Source organism: Ictalurus furcatus, chromosome 15 (assembly GCF_023375685.1).
Source record: "Ictalurus furcatus strain D&B chromosome 15, Billie_1.0, whole genome shotgun sequence".
NCBI classification, from domain to species: Eukaryota; Metazoa; Chordata; class Actinopteri; order Siluriformes; family Ictaluridae; genus Ictalurus; species Ictalurus furcatus.
Window position 1 is genome coordinate 22172320 of NC_071269.1, and position 20543 is coordinate 22192862.

At 40.7% G+C, this 20543-nt stretch overlaps 2 protein-coding genes across 3 annotated transcripts in view; both read right to left on the bottom strand.

Moving 5' to 3' along the window:
* Nucleotides 1-239: 239 nt before the first annotated feature.
* Nucleotides 240-13924, bottom strand: aldh8a1 (aldehyde dehydrogenase 8 family, member A1). Its single transcript, XM_053643688.1, has 8 exons — nt 13915-13924; nt 13453-13700; nt 10521-10668; nt 8691-8846; nt 8449-8598; nt 7300-7556; nt 3943-4104; nt 240-1569 (listed from the first exon to the last, which is right to left on the bottom strand). The coding sequence occupies exons 1-8, from the start codon at nt 13922-13924 to the stop codon at nt 1117-1119; spliced, it is 1584 nt and encodes a 527-aa protein (XP_053499663.1). The 3' UTR covers nt 240-1116.
* A 2073-nt stretch (nt 13925-15997) lies between these two features.
* Nucleotides 15998-20543, bottom strand: part of hbs1l (HBS1-like translational GTPase) — a 46424-nt gene continuing 41878 nt past the window's right edge. For both annotated transcript variants that reach the window (XM_053644426.1, XM_053644428.1), the window contains 4 exons: nt 19090-19198; nt 18854-18954; nt 18060-18204; nt 15998-17164 (listed from right to left, as the gene is read on the bottom strand). In XM_053644426.1, coding sequence (XP_053500401.1) covers nt 17153-17164; nt 18060-18204; nt 18854-18954; nt 19090-19198 — 367 coding nt within the window. In that variant the 3' untranslated portion in view covers nt 15998-17152. The remainder of the gene's footprint in view (nt 17165-18059; nt 18205-18853; nt 18955-19089; nt 19199-20543) is intronic.

Consider the following 20543-nt stretch of genomic DNA (forward strand, 5'->3'; position numbering starts at 1 on the left):
GTAACAGCTGACCGGTATGGTTCGGTCCACTCGAGTGTAATCAGGTTTGCTCGTGGTGGACCTTGAGTAGAAATTCTTCAAATGGTTTACGACCGATGAACATGACATTTTGCAGAAACGTTAAGTTTGTTTAAGAAATCTAAGAAAGAATGAACGGATTGGTCCACAGGGAATACTGCTGAGTGAACTGCGTGTGAAAAAACAGTTGAAAAATGAAAAATAATCATTTGCCACCAAGATCACCAGCATGAGCTTTTTATTTTATTAAGTTGCAAATGAATACAATTCCATCATAGTGGATTTCTCGAAAACGTCTAATTGTAAAGCACAAAGTCTTTTATTTATCATGTCAAGGACATACACTACCGGTCAAAAGTTTAGGCACACTCATTCTTCCCCCGCACACATTTTAGAATAATAATAAAGTCATCAAAACTCTGGAGTAACACAAATGGAACTATGGGAATTATGTTGTGATAAAAAAAAAATCCGAAATAAATCAAAATAATGTAATATTTTTTTTTAGCATCTTCAAAGTAGACGCCCTTTTCGCCTAGAATTTCCAGAAATGTAACCAGTATTAAAGGAGTTCACACCGACGCCGGACTCTTATCGGCTGCTTTTCGGAACTTTTTCTCTCCGACTCGTCCGTTTAAAGAAAAAATTTTTATCAATAAAATGTTAGTTTTCTAATGAAAGAAACGAACACGTCGGCACGATTATATTTTTGTCTACGACACCGATTTCACACGTTTAATCACACACCTTCAGATCAAAACGCTTTTTAGCGATCGTGAGAAACATTTCAGTCGGGTGTCCACAAACTTTTGACCGGCAGTGCACTGAAATGCTTGTGGCAAGGCTTGATGATATTTCATATTATGATAAACTGTAATGTCAGCTTATACAAACGGACAATTATCCCTGTGTGTAGAGAGAATATACAGTATGTGATATTATATAAGGCATCACTAGGTTTTTTTTAAAGGTAGGCAGGTGAATATGATATTCAGAAATATTGTATTATACTGTGTCTAATTTTGAAAGCGTTTTTTATCATCTGAGTTAAACTAAGATAAAGCCACTTTAACGGTAGTGTATTAATCTGCGACGCCCTCAGTGCTTCACAGTAATAGTTTTAACCTCAGTGAAGAAGTGGTAGGAGTCTTTCCCTCCTTCTCTCCCGATGCCTGAGCTCTTCATTCCTCCGAACGGCAGGTTTAAATCTCGGATGAGCCAGCAGTTGGTCCACACTAATCCGGCCTGCAGCTGCCGAGCCACTCGGTGAACACGTCCCACGTCTCTGGACCACACCACAGCGGACAGGCCGTAGCGCACGTCGTTAGCCCGCGAGATCGCTTCGTCTTCTGTATCGAAGGGCGTCACGCAGGTGACGGGGCCGAATATCTCCTCCTGCATCACGGCAGAGGAGTCTGCAACGCCCGTGATCACCGTAGGCAGCATGAAGTATCCGGATGCGTTTCGAGGCGGGAGAGCGAGAGCGTCGACGCCCTCACCACAGTGCACCTGAGCACCCTCAGCCCTCGCCAGAGCCACATAACCCCGCACCTGAAACCAGGACACAACGGCCAGGCAAACCGAGTTGTTATGTAGCTTCATGCGAAACATGGTGACGTTAGTTTTAATCCAAGCAGTACATGTACTTGGACAATACAAACAAAATGCAAAATAGCTTTTCACAATCATGGAAAAATCAGAACAGTGGCTTGAGTAAATATTAACACCCTTTGAACTTTTCCACATTTTTCCAGTGCAAAGAACTGCTTATGAAATCTAAAGTAAATATTAGAGGAATGTAGGAGTCCGATGGAGGAAGTTTCTTTCCGGATACAAAACTGCCTCGAGGAAACAAAAATGTTACAGGTTGAAGGGAAGCTTCGGACTTGAGACTTGTCTCCTTCTCTTAGAGGACTGACTCCCTGTTTAAAAAAAACAACTACTTCTTTATGAGCTGTTAAATTAATATTTTAACCGTCACAAACCAATGGCAACATAAATGTAACAAAAAATACCACTATTACATCTTACCATTGCCATTTAATATTTGTATTTCATGTCATCAGCAGCTCAACTAGTTTCCTAACCAAAAATGGTTTCAAAGAAAAAAAGAGATATATATATCCATCCATCCATCCATCTTCTATACCGCTTATCCTTTTCAGGGTCACGGGGGAACCTGGAGTCTATCCCAGGGAGCATCGGGCACAAGGCGGGGTACACCCTGGACAGGGTGCCAATCCATCGCAGGGCACAATCACATACACACTCACACACCCATTCATACACTACGGACACTTTAGACACGCCAATCAGCCTACCATGCGTGTCTTTGGACTGGGGGAGGAAACCGGAGTACCCGCAGGAAACCCCCGCAGCACGGGGAGATCATGCAAACTCCACACACACAGGGCCCATGGTGGGAATCGAACCCTGGACCCTGGAGGTGTGAGGCGAACGTGCTATATATACACATATATACATATATATATATATCTTTTATTATATTACAAGTGTATGAAAATACAAAGGAACCTGTTTTGTTATTGTATCACACTATATTGCGTCCTCCAGTTGGAGTTGACGTTTCAGTGATTTGATGCCTCTCCCCCACAGTTATATAGTCTGAGAGAGAGACTACAGAGTGGAGTTACAATCAGCAGCATGTCATAACAACAAGCTTCACGCTTTATTACTGCTTTTAATCTGTCTACGAATAAAAAATAATCCCTCTCAGCAGGGTAAATGATATTTACTACATTAATTTCACATTTTACGTGAAAATACGAGAAAACTAAAAGGTCTAGCAAGCAATAAGAGAGACCAATCGCTCTCGCGCTCTTGTCACTCGCTCTCTGCTCCTATTAGGTCTCTCGCTCGCTCTCAAAAAGATCAAGTTCCAGGATATTGTCTAGAATCAGTATCCGGGAGACGTGGGATGCCTGTTTATGTCGTCATTTATTTTTTATCTTTCTTTTCATGTTACGCATGACGCAGACTCGACTGTACTCGGAGTCCAAAATGTCCGAGTCCACAAATCATCACTTACTGGACATGTAGCACACGTTTGAAGGTAAGTTTGAAGACAATCGATTTTCTATCTGTTTTTGCTAGCTAACAAGCTGGATGCTAGCTAGCAGGGAAAGCTGCTATGATACTGTAGCTGTGCTAAGCTCTTGCTAACAAAACAAAAAACAAATACAGTATAACAGTAGGTCATATATAACATATGTGGGACAAAAAAAACACTTTTAAAAACAAAGATACCGTATCATCGATTGATCTTTTAGGAATTAGTGCAGACAAAGTGTGTGATTTCGGAAGAATAGCTCGCTAGTTTTAGTGTTAGAGGCAACGATCATTCACCAGAATGCTAAGATTGTCTTTCTCAACTGAAGTAACACTGATAATACTGATTTCGTTATACTAAATTCAGTGTAGTGTTGTCTCACAGCTCCAGGGTCCGCTGTAAGATCTTAAGCTCAGGTTACTGTCTGTATGGTTTCACATATTCTCTCTGTTTCCATATGGGTGTGTTTCCATGTGTTCTCGGGTTTCCTCCTTAAAACTTGACAGTGAGTGGACTGGCTATGTTAAATCTCCTGTAAGTGTGAATGGTGTCCTGCGACGCACTGACATCCCATCGTCATACATAGTGTTCCTGGGAGAGACTACAGATCCACCGTGATAAAGCGGATACAGGATAAAGCGCTAACTGGAGATGAACGAATGAAAGATTGAATCATTTCAAGTGGCTTCTTTTATATATTTGCATCTGGAGGAATCCTAAAGAAAGTTTGGTGTATTTATTAACCATCCTTGAAGCCATCCAAAACCCAAATATCTCTTCAGTAACATTCAGCACTGTACATCTGAGAATAAGTTGAAATCCAGTATAAGAGTTTAATTATGACATTGTCTGACCTTCTTTAAGTGTTCCTTGCTCACAAGCGCTCCATTGTCGTTCGAAGGGTCAGAGGGCGTGCCGGTTTTCCACTGGCGAGCCGCCTCTACAAACTTTGCTAGGAATTGTGCATAAATGCTCCGCTCCACAAAGATCCTGCTGGTACAGAGACAAATCTCGCCCTGAGGAGGGAAAACAGGGTAGAGATGAGAGTTATATGGAGCATGAGCACCTCCATGTGGCGATACATAGTACAATAAAGTCATAAGTACTTCGTTACTGGGTCACTCCATAAAAGCTGCAGCCGTTCAAATGGATATAAATCTTTGGCAATAACATGTGAACAATATAGGGAATGTTGTTAAATAATCATGATTCGTTTAGGGCGCACGGTGGTTTAGTGGTTAGCACGTTCGCTTCACACCTCCAGAGTCAGGGGTTTGATTCCCACCGTAGCCCTGTGTGTGCGGAGTTTGCATGGTCTCCCCGTGCTGTGGGGGTTTCCTCCGGGTACTCCGGTTTCCTCCCCCAGTCCAAAGACATGCATGGTCGGTTAATTGGCGTGTCGAAAGTGTCCATAGTGTATGAATGGGTGTGTGAATGTGTATGTGATTGTCCAGGGTGTACCCAATGCTCCCTGGGATAGGCTCCAGGTTCCCCGTGACCCTGAAAGGAATAAAGCGGTATAGAAGATGGATGGATGGATTCATTGAGATCATTTCATAATATGTCATCTTTATACATTCTACCCGTTCATTAGTGTCGGAAATGATGACATTTCTTACTTTACCTAATAATTATGTTTCGCGTTAATTTTTGACCATTTCCTGTAATTAAAGGCTTCGTATTTTAGTACAGAGGCTATGTACTAGGTATCTATGGGAACGGTTGTTCAGGGTCACAGCCTGTGTTGAGTGTGAGAAGTCGTTGGTGTCTGCATGGGTTACGTTCAGTCTGTTTAAATAAATAAAAAAAAACAAGGTTTCCGTTAGTAACAACAATATTTCTGTCAGTCAGTCAGTCAGTCAAGCACGATTTATGGTATTTCAAAAACAAAGGAAAATGACCAGAACTTAAGATTTATAGATCAAATCGAGTTTGTAGTTTTACCGTGCCGTGTTTTGGGTACGTTACACTCGAAACAGCCGCAGCCTTATTCCCAAGCTTCGAATTTCCCACCGGACCCCGCATTCAGAACTTGCGGATCATTCAACACGGCGGATCTCAAGCGTTTTGACAGTCTGTGATGTTCGTGTCCAGTAAGTTATACCATGTTACACTCACGAAGTTTCGTATATACAGTATAGTACGCGGTGTAAAGTCACTCAATTAATATAAACAGTATTGCAACTACATTATCATGAAAACTAAAATAACGGATATGGTCTTATCTCAACGTCAGTGTGTTCTGAATCCTTCTTTATGATCGGATCGTAAATAGACTAAAGAGTTATCCTGTAATACTCAAGTTAGCAGATGTTAAGATTGGACTCCTAATTACTGAGTGATTATTTTCAAACTTCTGTTAATGTTATTTATTGACTTTTTTTTTTTTTTAAAGAAAATTTTTTTACTGACAAATTCATTGTTATATTCGTGTCCTTGTTACATGCACAATGCAGTAAGTGTGATGCATATTTGAGTGGAGATGTTATCCTTTGACCCATATGTCTGATGGTAATGTCAGAGCAAAGGTGGGCGTGTTCTTCAAAAGATCCTTTTTCGGGAAGTTTACCCTCACGTCACAGTTTGGTTGCAGTTTTCATGGAGTGACCCTGCTCAGAACTCAACCGATTGGACGGCGAAGTCTCTTTTTGTCTTTGCGCTCATGCGCCCAAGCCGGATTATTCTTATCGATATTCTATGTCTTTTTAAAATGATGTTCAGTTGGCGTTTTGTTGACTAACCTTAGCAAACCTCATTATCGTGATACATATTGCGTATTGTAAAAACATCGTCCTGTATCACGGGCTGAGATTTTTTTTTGCTGCATCATCAGTGTGTAGCTAAAATTACAACGTCTACAGAGAACTGGTACTAAAATTAGTGCTCACTTCAGACAGCTGAGTTCTCAGCAAAACCCGTGTCAAGTTTTCACAACAATTATACCCAGGATCAGAGAAGGGCCAAATTACATCTCAGTAGAGACAAAGTAGACTCGCTTTATTTGAAATCTTATAGCACGTGACTTTAGTGAGTCAAAATGGATCTTTTGGTAAAAAATCATTAAAGGCGCGACATTTCTTTAAAAATATTGTGTGCTTGGCTAATGATAGTATTCCTACATGATTTATAAATAATTATTATATGATGAATAATATATTAGAGGTTATTTTGGGATCATTTTCACTAACTGAGACTAACCAGGTGAAATAAAAGTCTTATAAATGCCTTGTGTAAATTTAAAACAAACAAAAAAAGTCAGGTTAGGGATTCATCTGTCTCTTGTTTATGCCCCCATCTACCTCAGGATGATTCTCAAGCATAGAACTTTTGGAATATTTTTAAACTTTATTTCAATTAATATTTATAAATCATTATTTTTATTAGGATTCTCCCTGATTTCTTTCCCCGCAATCTGGCCAATTCTCATTCTGCCTTCTTCCACATACTTGAGCACACTGACGCCCGCAATCATCTAGTGTTGCTTTGATTGACAAGGGAGAAAGAGTATGTCAATCCCTCCCACCCAGAAAGCATAGCCAGTTTTGCTCCCTTGCCTCCACCTATCATCGGGAATCGAACTCAGAATTCAGTCTGATTCACGATACTGGCTTCCCGATTGTATTCTATTTGATTCTTGGAATATTTTGGACAGAATTTTAATGAAGAAAAATTATGACTGAAAAGGCTTTATTTATTTATTTATTTATTTAAGAATTATAAACAGTGCAAAACGTGTCCATTTCTGTCTGTATAAAACTTGATGAACAAAATATACTACAGGTTTACCATATCTTAAAAATAAATACATAACTGGAAAATAATAATAAATAACTCACAAAAAATTTGATTCATTTAACAAAGTTTCTGACCCCTGGAAAAAGAGCTTCATAGCAGCGCCTGAGGCGTCATTTTAACTCGAAATAGAGCTCCAAAGTCGGCTAAAATGCCGCATTGTCTTTCTGTAGATTGGCTGGTGGTGTTTAAAAGCCACTGAAGAGCTCTTTTAAACTGTTATAACATGGTTGAATAAGTCTTGTGCAGACTGGGGACCTCTGGTGTTCAAACAGTGCAATTGCATTAAATAATAGACCGCTCATATGCACAATGTGAATTGTGAATCAGAATCATCATTAGTACATGATTGGTAGTCTGGAGTAAAAGAGTGAGCTGATTGGCTAGGTGTAAGAGTAAGAGGGAGTAAGAGAGCTCACCTGATTGGAGAAGCTGGAGCGCACGGTGGTACTGATGCACTGTTCGAGGTCAGCATCGGCGAACACGACAGCTGGGTTTTTTCCCCCGAGCTCCAGAGAGAGTTTCTTGCAGTAGGGGGCGCTGCGCTCGGTTATGACTCGAGCTGTAGCCGTGCTGCCCGTAAACGAAATTAAGGGCACATCCGGGTGAGACACAAGGGCATCGCCTGCACGCGGACCTGTGCCGAACACTATATTCACAACTCCTGGTGGGAAACCTACACACACACACACACACACACACACTTAATGTTACCACTCAGAAGTGGATTATTTTCCTATAACAACACACAACAGGGTTTTATTCCTTATATACCACAACATTTTGCCCACAATAAATTTTTTTGTATCACACTTTTATCACCTTATAGTTGTTAATGTTTTGGAACATTAATTTGGTATAAGTTCCTGTTATCACTTGTGTTATAGCAGCTATAAAGAGTTGTTCTTTTTTCTCTCTCTTGAAGTCAATAAGGCAAAACAAATCCAGCTCGTCATTTTATAGAGAAAATGCGAAGTGTAAAGTGCTTTTGTCCCATTTCCCATGAAAACATAACGTTATGGCTTCACATAGAAAGTGCTGACACTGGAGACTCCTTACGAAAATTCACCATACAAGTACCTGTGTGAGTTACTATAGAAACGCTAACATATTAGAACAAGCGCATTAATATAAACCTGTGATTTGATTTGCAGCAGGAACTACTGTCTGATCCTGATCTGCTGCTCTGGAAAATGAACCAACACCTTCTGACCAATTAGAATCGAGGATTGAACAGCGCTGTGGAATAAAAACAAAACTCCTAATCGTCAACAAACCATTTAAACCATTACACTACGTCTCCAGAGTGGGGAAAGCTATCGAAAGTTTCAACTCCTGACTGGGCCACAGACACTGTGAGATGTAAAACTAGCTCACTGTGAGTGATTAGCGCCCCCTAGTGACCCACACTGTGTTTGATGGTAGTTCAAATGAATACACTTTTCCTGCATATTTACAGTGTATGTTGTCAGTGCGAGAACTTTATTAGAGTGATTTTATTTACTGAGCAACATACTGTATATCAATTAGACTTTAACTGCACACACACACACACACACACTCCTCACCAGCCTCTTCCAACAGCTTGCACATCATCCAGGCAGTGACTGAGGTCATCTCACTGGGTTTGGCCACCACCGTGTTCCCTGTAGCCACAGCAGGAGCGATCTTCCAGGTAAGGAGAAACAGAGGCAGGTTCCAAGGACTGATCAGACCAGCTGTGAGGAAAACAAGTGTCTAATATCATCTCCCTCTATCTCTCCTTCTCATTCACACACACACACACACACACACACATATATACACTTACCCACTCCTACAGGGCTTCGCACAGTGTAATTGATGCAGCCCATGTGGTCCATCTGACTGCAGTCGGTCGTGTGGTGCTGGACGGACGAAGCGAAGAATCGGAAGTTGTACGCGGCACGTGGGATGTCGACATTTCGGGCGAAGCTTATAGTCTTGCCTGAGTCCGAAAAGATGTGGTGAGAGATGGGGGAATGGTGGAAGGGGAAAAATACCCCAAAAACAAATCTGTATGAAACAAATGTGCTAAATAATTGAGCTCCCATTATTGGAGCCATGTTTTTATATATTTATTTTTGCCTTGGTTACGCCTTCAGCAGATGACAGCACCGTAAGTCTCATTTTTAACATGTGTGCACATCAGTGTATCAGTATGTAGTCTGTAGACACACTGATTGTCAGTCATACCATGTCATTCCCTATAACTCCTCCACCTGTACATATGAGACAGGCTTGCACTATGCGATTATAAAATAATATAAGCTAATGGACATGTATACTAGGTCTATATATATATATATATATATATATATATATATATATATATGTACAGTATCTCACAAAAGTGAGTACACCCCTCACATTTTTGTAAATATTTGATGATATCTTTTCATGTGACAACACTGAAGAAATGACACTTTGCTACAATGTAAAGTAGTGAGTGTACAGCTTGTGTAACAGTGTAAATTTGCTGTCCCCTCAAAATAACTCAACACACAGCCATTAATGTCTGAACCGCTGGCAACAAAAGTGAGTACACCCCTAAGTGAAAATGTCCAAATTGGGCCCAAACTGCCAAGATAATTACTGGAACCAAGATAAACTTATTTGGTTCAGATGGTGTCAAGCGTGTTTGGCTGCAACCAGGTGAGGAGTACAAAGACAAGTGTGTCTTGCCTACAGTCAAGCATGGTGGTGTGAGTGTCATGGTCTGGGGCTGCATGAGTGCTGCCGGCACTGGGGAGCTACAGTTCATTGAGGGAACCATGAATGCCAACATGTACTGTGACATACTGAATCTGAGAATCTGTGACATACTGAAACTGAGAATGATCCCCTCCCTTCAGAGACTGGGCCGCAGGGCAGTATTCCAGCATGATAACGACCCCAAACACACCTCCAAGACGACCACTGCCTTGCTAAAGAAGCTGAGGGTGAAGGTGATGGACTAAACCCTATTGAGCATCTGTGGGACATCCTCAAACGGAAGGTGGAGGAGCACAAGGTCTCTAACATCCACCAGCTCCGTGATGTCGTCATGGAGGAGTGGAAGAGGACTCCAGGGGCAACCTGTGAAGCTCTGGTGAACTTCATGCCCAAGAGGGTTAAGGCAGTGCTGGAAAATAATGGTGGCCACACAAAATATTGACACTTTGGGCCCAATTTGGACATTTTCACTTAGGGGTGTACTCACTTATGTTGCCAGCGGTTTAGACATTAATGGCTGTGTGTTGAGTTATTTTGAGGGGACAGTAAATTTACACTGTTACACAAGTTGTACACTCACTACTTTACATTGTAGCAAAGTGTCATTTCTTCAGTGTTGTCACATGAAAAGATATCATCAAACATTTACAAAAATATGAGGGGTGTACTCACTTTTGTGAGATACTGTATATATATACATATATATATATATATATATATATATATATATATATATATATATATGTATGCACATGATTTCCTGAGTAAAACCCACTTTCTCAAACATTCAAGAACATAATACAAAAATTATATATATATATATATATATATATATATATATATATATATATATATATATATATATATATGTGTGTGTGTGTGTGTGTGTGTGTGTGTCTTGTATTGCCTTGGTCTTTAGATTCCGCCTGGGCGAAATCCTCCAGGCGAGCTTCTATCAGATCAGCAAGTTTATTCAGAACCCGAGCTCGTTCTGCTGGACTTGCGGCTGACCAGCCAGGAAACGCTTCTTTAGCAGCCTTCACTGCTGCCTCCACCTTTGATTACACACACACACACACAATTTTGTGTTTGTTTATGACAAACACAAAAGCTTTAGTTTTATGACCTTTTTTTTCTCTCTTTTCAAATAGCAAAGAGGCAGGGAATATTTGCATGGATCAGCAGTTATTATACGGCAGGCAAGTCTTCTAACCCTAAATCTCCTGTGTGCAAATATGAAAAGTTATATAGTTATAAGTCGAAGCATGATACACACTTACAAATGAAGTGTGTGTAGAGTATATGCTATAATATGGGATTTTGTCCTATCTAAACATACTGTAGAATTTAATCCTCATAGTTTGCATGAGAGATTAAGACATAGCTGGATTAACGGCACACGTCATTACGTCCCCGCGCCACGCCGTCCGACGTTCCCTCCAGAATTTCACGTATCGACGTACAGTTGGTCTTCGTTATGGGACCGTATACAGTTTTGGGTGTTTTTATTTTTAATTTTACGAAAGCTTCAAGTGCGGTTAATTATTTGTCATGCTATACGTGCTAATAGACGACTGCTTGAAGCCGTGGGCTGCGTCCCAAACCGCGTACTTACCTTCTATATAGTAGCTGATATGCATGTATCTCGCCTACTATATAGCAGGTAAGTACGCGGTTTGGGACGCAGCCGTGCTCTCTAGTTTGCCGTCAAACGGTTGAGCACTGCCGTGTGTGTACATGTTCTGTCACAAAATGCGGTGAAAACTCTCACACGACGTTAATAGTGTGATTAAGGTGTGTACATGTCTGTAACACACGTCGATAACGCGACTAAAACAGGAATACTCCACACGTCTTAATTCCGTTTGTGTTTACTTCGAGTATGACTTTAGTCGGATTAAGGTCCTCAATAATCACCGTTTACATGCTAGTTTCTTAATCAGAGTATCGTCTTAATCGGGTTCATATCAGATTATTGTTGTCCGTGTAAACGTACTGACTGGAACTAAGAGGCCAAAACCTGTTCCAGCGTGACGATGCCCCTGCGCACCCTGTACAAATACAAACGGTGTATTTATATATATATATATTTTTTTATTATTATTTATTTATTTGTTTATTTTTTACAAAATGTTCACACTTGCAATAATCACCCAAATAAGTTCTACTCCATCTAATATGTACATACACAGAGTTTGTAGAGTACATGACATTGTATGGAACTGTGTCATATCCACATATAATATATATGTATATATAAATACATATTCACTGAAAAAAAGACAAATAATAATAATATAAATATAATATAATATAATATAAATACATGCAATTTCTGGTCCATTTTCGAATGGTATAATGAATATTTATTATATAGGTCTAATTATGCACATAAATACATTCATATAGCTACGTCTGAGTAATATTGTTATAAATATATATACGATTTTATACTATTTTAGCCGCGTTCCGCTGACTCACAGCATGTTTTTCTCGTTTGGTTGAGGTTGAACTCTGAGCACAGACCCCGGCTACTTTTTAATCATTATCTCTGGGAAGACAAGGGCAAAGTGCACCCGACTGAAATGCCTACTCATGCCTCCAGAGCAGAGTCTCTTTCTTCCACACAGATGCTAATAGGTGTTAAGTAGCTCAAGGTAGATGAGCTTTCACTTATACGGAGTCATCTACTCTTACAGTTGCTCCTAAGAGAGGTCAGAGGAGAGCAGAAGGGGAAAAAATGACCATCGCAGAACGGCTACAACAACAGGTTCCACTCCTGTCAGCCATGAACAAGAATCTAAGGCTACAGGCTTCACCCAAACTGTCATGGTGGAGATTTTTAAAAGACGTCGAGATGCTTTTGTAATCTTCAACTGGTCAGATCCGGTGCCCATAGTAGTAGCCTCACATTCCTGTTCTTGGCTGCTGCTTTTCTGCTCACCACAGCTGTAAAGAGTGGTTATTCACATTATCATAGCATTTCCTGTCTGTCTGTCTGGACTAGTCTAGTCCGGACACTCTTCTCTGAACTCTTTCTTCGACAAGGCATTTTCCACCCACGGAATCATCGCTCAACGGATGTTTCTTTTTTTTTTTTTTTGCTTTTCGCATCACAAACGCTGTCACGTGGAAAATCCCAGATCAGCAGTTTATAAAATACTCAATTTGACACCAACGAGTTACCCCCCCTCCCCCCTCATTCTATTGTATGATATGAAGATATGAAGATGAACCTAAGCTCAGATGAACCTGCACGTACCTCCATGATTGTACAGTATGCATCGTTCTGCCACATGATTGGCCGATTGTATAATTAATTACAGGTGTTCCTAAAAAAAAAAAAAAAAGTCTATATTTGTAGATTCTGTATATATCTGTCTGGGTGGCTGTCCATCCTCATGAATCAGTATCTGTGGCACACTTCAGTACTTCGTGTGCTGGCAATAAAAACGTGCAGTGCACGTGCAAGCACCAGTCCTGTTTAAATGACTATTTGACAGGTCATATATTCCTCTCCTGTCAGCATGACAACTTTGTCAGGAGTGAAATACACGATCCGTGAAGTAATAACTGCGGCACTGGGGCACGCAACTGTGTAAATGCATGTTTATTTAATCAGCAACTAAACGCACAGGCTCAGTTTGGTCAGCCATCAGTCCTGATATATCACTGCACGAGTTTATCATCAGAGATGAATCCAACACTGGTCTAAACCGAGGTTAGACTGCCTGATTAAGACTGCCGGTCCTTTTTACTGTTTTATTTCTCACGCGCATTTGAAATGTTTTCAGTACTAGTCGTGGAGTTCAGGTGTGCACCCAGTGCACGCTCCTCACCTCAGCCACACCGCTGTCCGGTACTCTGCAGTACAGCTCTCCGGTGGACGGGTCGTATGAGTCTACGTGCCGGGAGCAGGGCACGAACTTCCCGCCGATGTAGTTCTCCAGCACGAGGGTCACGGACATGTTGGCTTTTCTCAGAGACTTTCTGCAGCACGCGGTGAGAAAACCGAGCAGTAAGAAAATAATACGCGCGCTGGGATGATTGTTGCCAGATCGTGCTGTTTTCTCCTTATTTGGCGATTCTATTTATTTGGACTTTGGACCAAGTCATAAAACACTTCAGGGCGCACTGTTAGAGGAAAACAATCAACGTTACCCAGCACATCCAACAGCTTCTTTAATGTATTAATGAATAATGCATCATACTTTTTTTTTTTTTTTAAACTGTTGTGGAATGTTCACAAAACAAGTTGGTTTATCATCAGTCACTTCAGCTGTAAACAGTTTAGCACTGACTACAGTCCATCATTTTTCTCTCTTGAAGTTGATAAACAAAAAAAGAAAAAAAAAAGAAAAGCAGGTTTATGTTGCTTAGAAACTGGAAGACATTCACACGGTGGGAACATTAGGTGGCTCAAACGGTTAAAGCTCAGAAGGTAGCGAGGGGTCAAGTCCCAGCTCTGCCAACCTGCCACTCTTGGGCCCTTGAGCAAGGCCCTTAACTCTGTCTGTTCCAGGGGTGCTGTATCATCTCACTACCAGCTTCCGAACAAGCTGGGATATGTGAAAAATGTATGTAAACTCTGCTGTAATGTATATGTGACAAATGGAATGACTGGTCTGCACTTATTTAACCTTAGATGTGTAAAACTCTTTGGAACTGCTAACAAAGAGTTAGACACACGTCTATGTAGGTGTACGTGATAAAACGACCAATGACCATAAGCATATAAACTGGCAGCTCGCTTAAAATGAAAACGTAATGAATTTTTGAGTCTGCAAGAGAGTTAGCAAAACATACACCGATTGAATTCCTTCCTGTGAAGATGGGGAAATTAACCACCCTTACCCAAACCAACCAAAAGTTCTTATCGGTTTTGAATAATTGTTCGATCCTATGACTAGGAAACAATCTGGCAACCAGGGACCTACAGTTAGTCTTCCCATTGGTTGTCATGACCGTGATTTCATAATCAGTGGTTTTATCATTAACCAAAAGTTTCAACACACTTCGGTACACAGAAAATGGCAAGTGTTTTCAGTTCAGGGTGTAGTTTTAAACTCCACCGAAATGCCCAAGACAAGCTTTAACATTCATCGAGGTCAAGGACCCCAGCTCTTAAAGTGTTTCTAAGTATTCCAATATGGGGAAGCCTTCAGGACAGAGGACTTTGTGATTTATCAATAAAATGGCAAAGGAACAACTGTTTACAGCTCCTATAAGTTTAAACAAGTAGAATTCCACGTCAATGGAAACGACACGACAAATCTATTCCTTCTGGTCACTAATTTTCTATGCCTCGAATACCCTTAACATGTACACCGATCAGCCATAACATTAAAATCACCCGTATAATATTGTGTCGGTCCTCCTTGTGCCGTCAAAACAGCTCTGACCCGTCGAGGCATGGACTCCACAAGACCTCTGAAGGTGTGCTGTGGTATCTGGCACCAAGACGTTAGTAGCAGATCCTTTAAGTGCTGTAAGTTGCGAGGTGGGGCCCTCCATGGATCGGACTTGTTTGTCCAGAACATCCCAGAGATGCTCGAGCGGATTGAGATCTGGGGAATTTGGAGTACGAGTCAACACCTTGAACTCTTTGTCATGTTCGTCAAACCGTTCCTGAACAATTTTTGCAGTGTAGCAGGGAGCATTATCCTGCTGAAAGAGGACACTGCTATTAGGGAATACCGTTGGGGTGTACTTGGTCTGTAACAATGTTTAGGTAGGTGGTACGTGTCAGAGTAACATCCACATGAATGCCAGGACCCGAGGTTTCCCACTTTAGATAGGTACTAATCAGTGCATACTGGGAACACCACATAAAGCCTGCTGTTTTGGAGATGCTCTGACCCAGTCGTCTAGCAATCACAAAGTCGCTCAGATCCTTACGCTCTCCTGTTTTTCCTGCTTCCAACACATCGAAGTCGAGACGTGACTGTTCACTCGCTACCTAACATACCCCCACCCCTTGACAGGTGCGACTGTAACGAGATAATCAATGTTATTCACTTCACGTTTCAGCAGTTTTAATGTTATCGGTGTACTTCAGATAGGAAGGACGCTATTAAAGAAAAACTATTTCAGATATTTGACCTTGACGCTGTTTGGATCTTTTCCAAAATCTCATCAGTTCATTTGCTGGTTACAATGACGATAAATCCGTACAAGAACTCGCTCTGGAGATATTGCACGAACGTGAATCTCGGATGGTCACAGAGACGAACATACGGACAAGCTGAAAACGTTATGCGTCTACAACCAAGTGGAAATAAAAAAAAAAAAGAAAGGGGGTGAAGAGAAAGCGCATCCCGTGTCCTCTGCTTATACTGCTCTGTACGTGAGCGGTGCAAATTCAACAAGGACGTACACTGGGTATATATTTTAAATGTGATTTAATGAGCCGCCTCAAACTAGTCTTAAATGTATCCACATAACAGCTTGGAAACCCAAACAATGGGAAATTTATCAAATATTCAGAATCTCCCTTACACCTTACTACCACAATCTTACCCTATATGCTGCTTTGCTTTCTTAATCACCGAGTATTTCCCTCCAGCAATCAAATTCCCCTGATTTCTCAAACTTGTTGGGTAAAAAAAGATCAACTGTTTGGTGAAACGTGTTTGAAGTAGAACAGTTAGGTCAATGCCATGTCTATATGGACGAGCTTACACCTACTCATTTACGCACCATACCAAAAAAATAATAATAATAAGTCGTATGAGTTGTGCGGTCATTTTCATGATTTTATTTTCTTAGTGAAGCAGCAGTCAGATGTTTGAACAAGTTCAGCTTCAATAAACCCATTTTAAATACGTCTCACTGCTGCCAGAGCTTCTCAGCAGCTCACAGTTTCTTCAGGTGCTTGTACCACGAGAACCCTAACCAAAGTGCTCCTAACCTGCTTTGAACTCTCTCGGTCTCTGCTGGATCAGATCTTTAGTGTTGCTTTAGGTTCGGTGTACAGTTGTAGATTGTAATTTGTTTGTCCCCCCCCCCTCCTGAATTTCCATTTCAGCTATAGGATCATCAGCATCAATGGATACAAGAGAAGGGAGTTTAGAAATATCAATGCATATTATCATATTTGGTACTGTGGTGCCAAAGCCCTTGATGAATAATTCATAAATAACCTCAAAAAAAAAAAGAAAAGAAAATGCACCTTAAAAACATCCTCACCCCATCCGGGGTGAATTGCACTTTTTTTTTTGTCGTCATAATCAGATTCACATAAAATAATAAAACAATCAGAAGAAAAGTTTTTGGGTTTGTTCATCAGGGACGTCGTCGGTGTAAACAAACTGTGCTGGTGTGGTGTTAAACAGCCACTAATGAAACAATGGAGGGAATCTAAGGCATGCAGACACCGAGCCTTTGTGTTCGAGACGGGAGCGGATGTGAATGAGCTTGTGATGAGGATGAATGAGGGAGATTGTGTGTGACGTCCAGTTTAAGGGTGGAATTGCACTTCTGTTCAGTGGCTCCTCAGTCCCGTCAGCATGTTCTGAAGGATCTGGGTGCAGCTGCAGTTTAATCTTTGATCTACACAATGGAAGAGAAATGCTTATTAAGACTAGCGAATACAACAGTGGTGGCTGTGTTTGTGTTAGAGCTAGGACATAGGACATCGTAAAACAAAACAAAAACAAAAACAAACAAACAAAAAAAAGCATTGTCAGCAATTAATGTAATTGACATTGGAGCATGATTAACAAGACTGATCTTTAAACAAGCTTTATAGGTGATTTTCACACTGGCCACGCTTGCTGCGGTCCGAATCCAAGTGCCATCGTTCCCGGCGCTCCCTGCAGCCTTGGTCTGGTTTCAGGAACACTTGATTCTATCGACTAAACGTTTTTTTGTAGTTGTTCTATAAAAAAATTATTTTGGTGCTAATATGTGCAGCAGTGGACCTCTTCTGTGTCATGGTACAGGTGTGTCGTGGAAACTTATGATTTCGTCATCGGCAAAAACACACAAACAGGTTACTTTAGTTCCTGAACGAGTGCCGACCCGAGTACGAGTTGCTTTTACATTCTCGGGAATCGTGGGTCAGTTCCAGCGCAACCAAACTCCTACAGGTATTCTCGGGTTCGGTACCCGACTAAACGGCTAGTGTGAAAGCCCCCATAGTGCGGCCCCGACATCTTGGTGCCCCATGTGAGTAATAGCATATAAATATATATAATAAATTACATATATATATATATATATATCTAAAAAATAGTTCATTTTCCCCCTCAGATGTACATACTGTAAAAATTATATTTACTGTCCATATGGAAGAGCTTTATTGTGATGATGTCATAGCTTGCTGCCATGTTCACTTTACAGTACATTTACTCATAACCTACATTATATAGGACGCTTAGTTTGGAACCTTCATGTGTGTGAGTGTGTGTGTGTGTGTGTGTGTGTGTGTGTGAGTGAAAGATACCTCTGTGACGACCCCAGCAGCGATGGTGGAACCCACATAACGCAGCATGAAGCGCCCGAGTTCTTTGTAGTCCTTATAGAGCTCCAGAGCCACAGGTCTCTGAGTCTGAATCTCCACCACAGCGTTCTGACCTTTACTCAAACATCTACACACACACACACACACACACACACACGGCACTAAAGATGATCGTCCCTTAGACTTTGTCAACATAACACATTTATAAAAGCATGAATCTTTTCTAAACTTATTTCCTTCATTTTGCTTAAACTACATCATTCACTGTGAAAAATATTCACCTGCCTACATTAATACACCCACACCGGGGAAAGAAGGGGGAGGGGGGTGAAAAAAAACAAACCAAAAAAAAACCCCTAGTGGAAACAGGATCTTTTGTATCTCTGCACAAAACATCATAATCAGACTTTGACATTACTTTACTTAAGACATGCATTAGCATAAAAATGTAGAAATACACCACGTTAGTCCTAGTGTTTTTTTTCAAGGTAGGGAAAATATGTTTTGCAAGCAACAACTGGTGATACTGAAAAAACTTAACGTAGGCTATAGAAAGAAACGACATGCGTCGAGATCATAAATCCGGGGTCCCATGAAATACTTCGCATCAGCGGAAATCATGTATAAATTCATCAATAACGCCAAACACGTGGATTAGTAACATTAAAAAGTCATTACCAGGCCCTAATTAAGCTTCTTAACAGCCGCATTCTGGCATCACAAGCTCGAACAAAACAACGAGGTGTCTAGAGATCCCCCAATTCTAACGTACTCACTTCGGTTTCTTTTTCAGAACCTCGCCGCTGGTTTTGTGTAATACACTGACGAGCTTTCTGATGGTGGCAGGCTCACTCACCGTCTGGTAGTGCAACAGGACCTGACGATCAGAAACACACACACAGAGTTTAAAACTCTGCACTGTGCACACAGATAGCTGAAACGTAAACAATACAAGGCATTTCAGAGCAGTGTATTTGCTCCGATGCTCGTCGGTGAGGTTGGGTGAACTCACGGGGAAGCCTTTTGTGACTGGCAGTTCGATGTTAAACAGCAGGATTCTGGCTCGGAAACGAGTGCAGGCCCTGATGGGCTCCTTGGGGTCACAGAACACACAGCCGATACTAACGAAAGAGAACGAGAATAACGATGTGAACAGGCAGGGAATGAAAGCGTTAGTATGTTTACACGTACAAAACGTGCCAAGTTTTAAATGATGCTCCACTTCGCCTATTGGAAAGCGCTCTCGGGCCGAGTTCTGGAGCGTTCGGGTTGGGAGAGATGTCTTGTTGGCAGTTTATTGTTTGGTATTTTTCTTGTTTGTTTTTATTTCAAATGTAAATCAGAATTGCTATGACTACTGGGATTTCACTCTCTCTCATCCTTTTATTGTATATAATTGTGAAGTTTTATGTTTTTGTTGAAATAACATAAAATGCGCAATTGCCAAAGATATCATTGTGTTAAACCCCAAAATAAAAAATAAAAAAACATTTAAAACAAAATGTGCTGACAATCACTCATTCATTCTTTAAACAGATGCATGCAGTGTTCATTTTGTTGATGGGGGGGTGTACGACAACTCCCCAGCCCCATCACAAAAACTAAATAATTCACTGCTCACAATGTACACACGCTACCAGTCAAAAGTTTAGACACACTCATTAATTTATTTCCCCCCCCCCCCCCCCCACATTCTAGAATAATAATAAAGTCATCAAAACTCTGGAGGAACACAAATGAAACTAGGGGAATTACATTCTAATTTTAAAAAAAAAACAAACAAAATAAATCAAAATAATTTAATATTTTAGCATCTTCAAAGTAGACGCCTTTCTCGCCTAGAATTTCCAGAAATGTATTCTTGCCGTTTTCTAACCCGATTTCTTGAGGAATTTCCCTGAGATGCTTTTTTTAGACAGTATTAAAGGAGTTCACACCTACGCCGGACTCTTTATCGCCTGCTTTTCAGAATATTTCACTCTGAGTCGTCCGTTTAAAAAAATGTATATATTTTTTTGTAAATGAAATGTTAGTTTTCTAATGAAAGAAGCGAACACGTCGGCACGATGATATTTTTGTCTACGACACCGATTTCACACGTTTAATCACACACCTTCAGATCAAAAGCTTTCTAACGATCATGAGAAACATTTCAGACGAGTGTCCACAAACTTTTGACCGGTAGTGTATGACGAACATATATAAACGTAACATTTATCTCAACACATGAAAACCAGACAGTGACCCCCCCCCCCCCACCGTTTTTTTTTCCCCACACAAGAAAAACTTAGTTTTCGTCAACTAGATGTAAACAAACAATAACAATGATTAAAATGATTTTTTTTTAAATTTTTTTTATTCAGAAGACTGAAAATAAAAATTCTAATCATCTGTTAAAAATGAACTGGGTGCACACAAGTAATATGATAATTAGAGATGGCACCACAATCAGATACCCAGTATCGG

Bases quoted from the DNA above. Each gene is read 5' to 3' on its own strand.
- aldh8a1 (XM_053643688.1), bottom strand. The intron at 8,599-8,690 runs GTAAGTGTATAT...TTTTCCTCACAG, and splicing joins GCGAAGCCCTGTAGGAGTGG to CTGGTCTGATCAGTCCTTGG. The intron at 1,570-3,942 runs GTCAGACAATGT...TCCTGGTTTCAG, and splicing joins GCAAGGAACACTTAAAGAAG to GTGCGGGGTTATGTGGCTCT.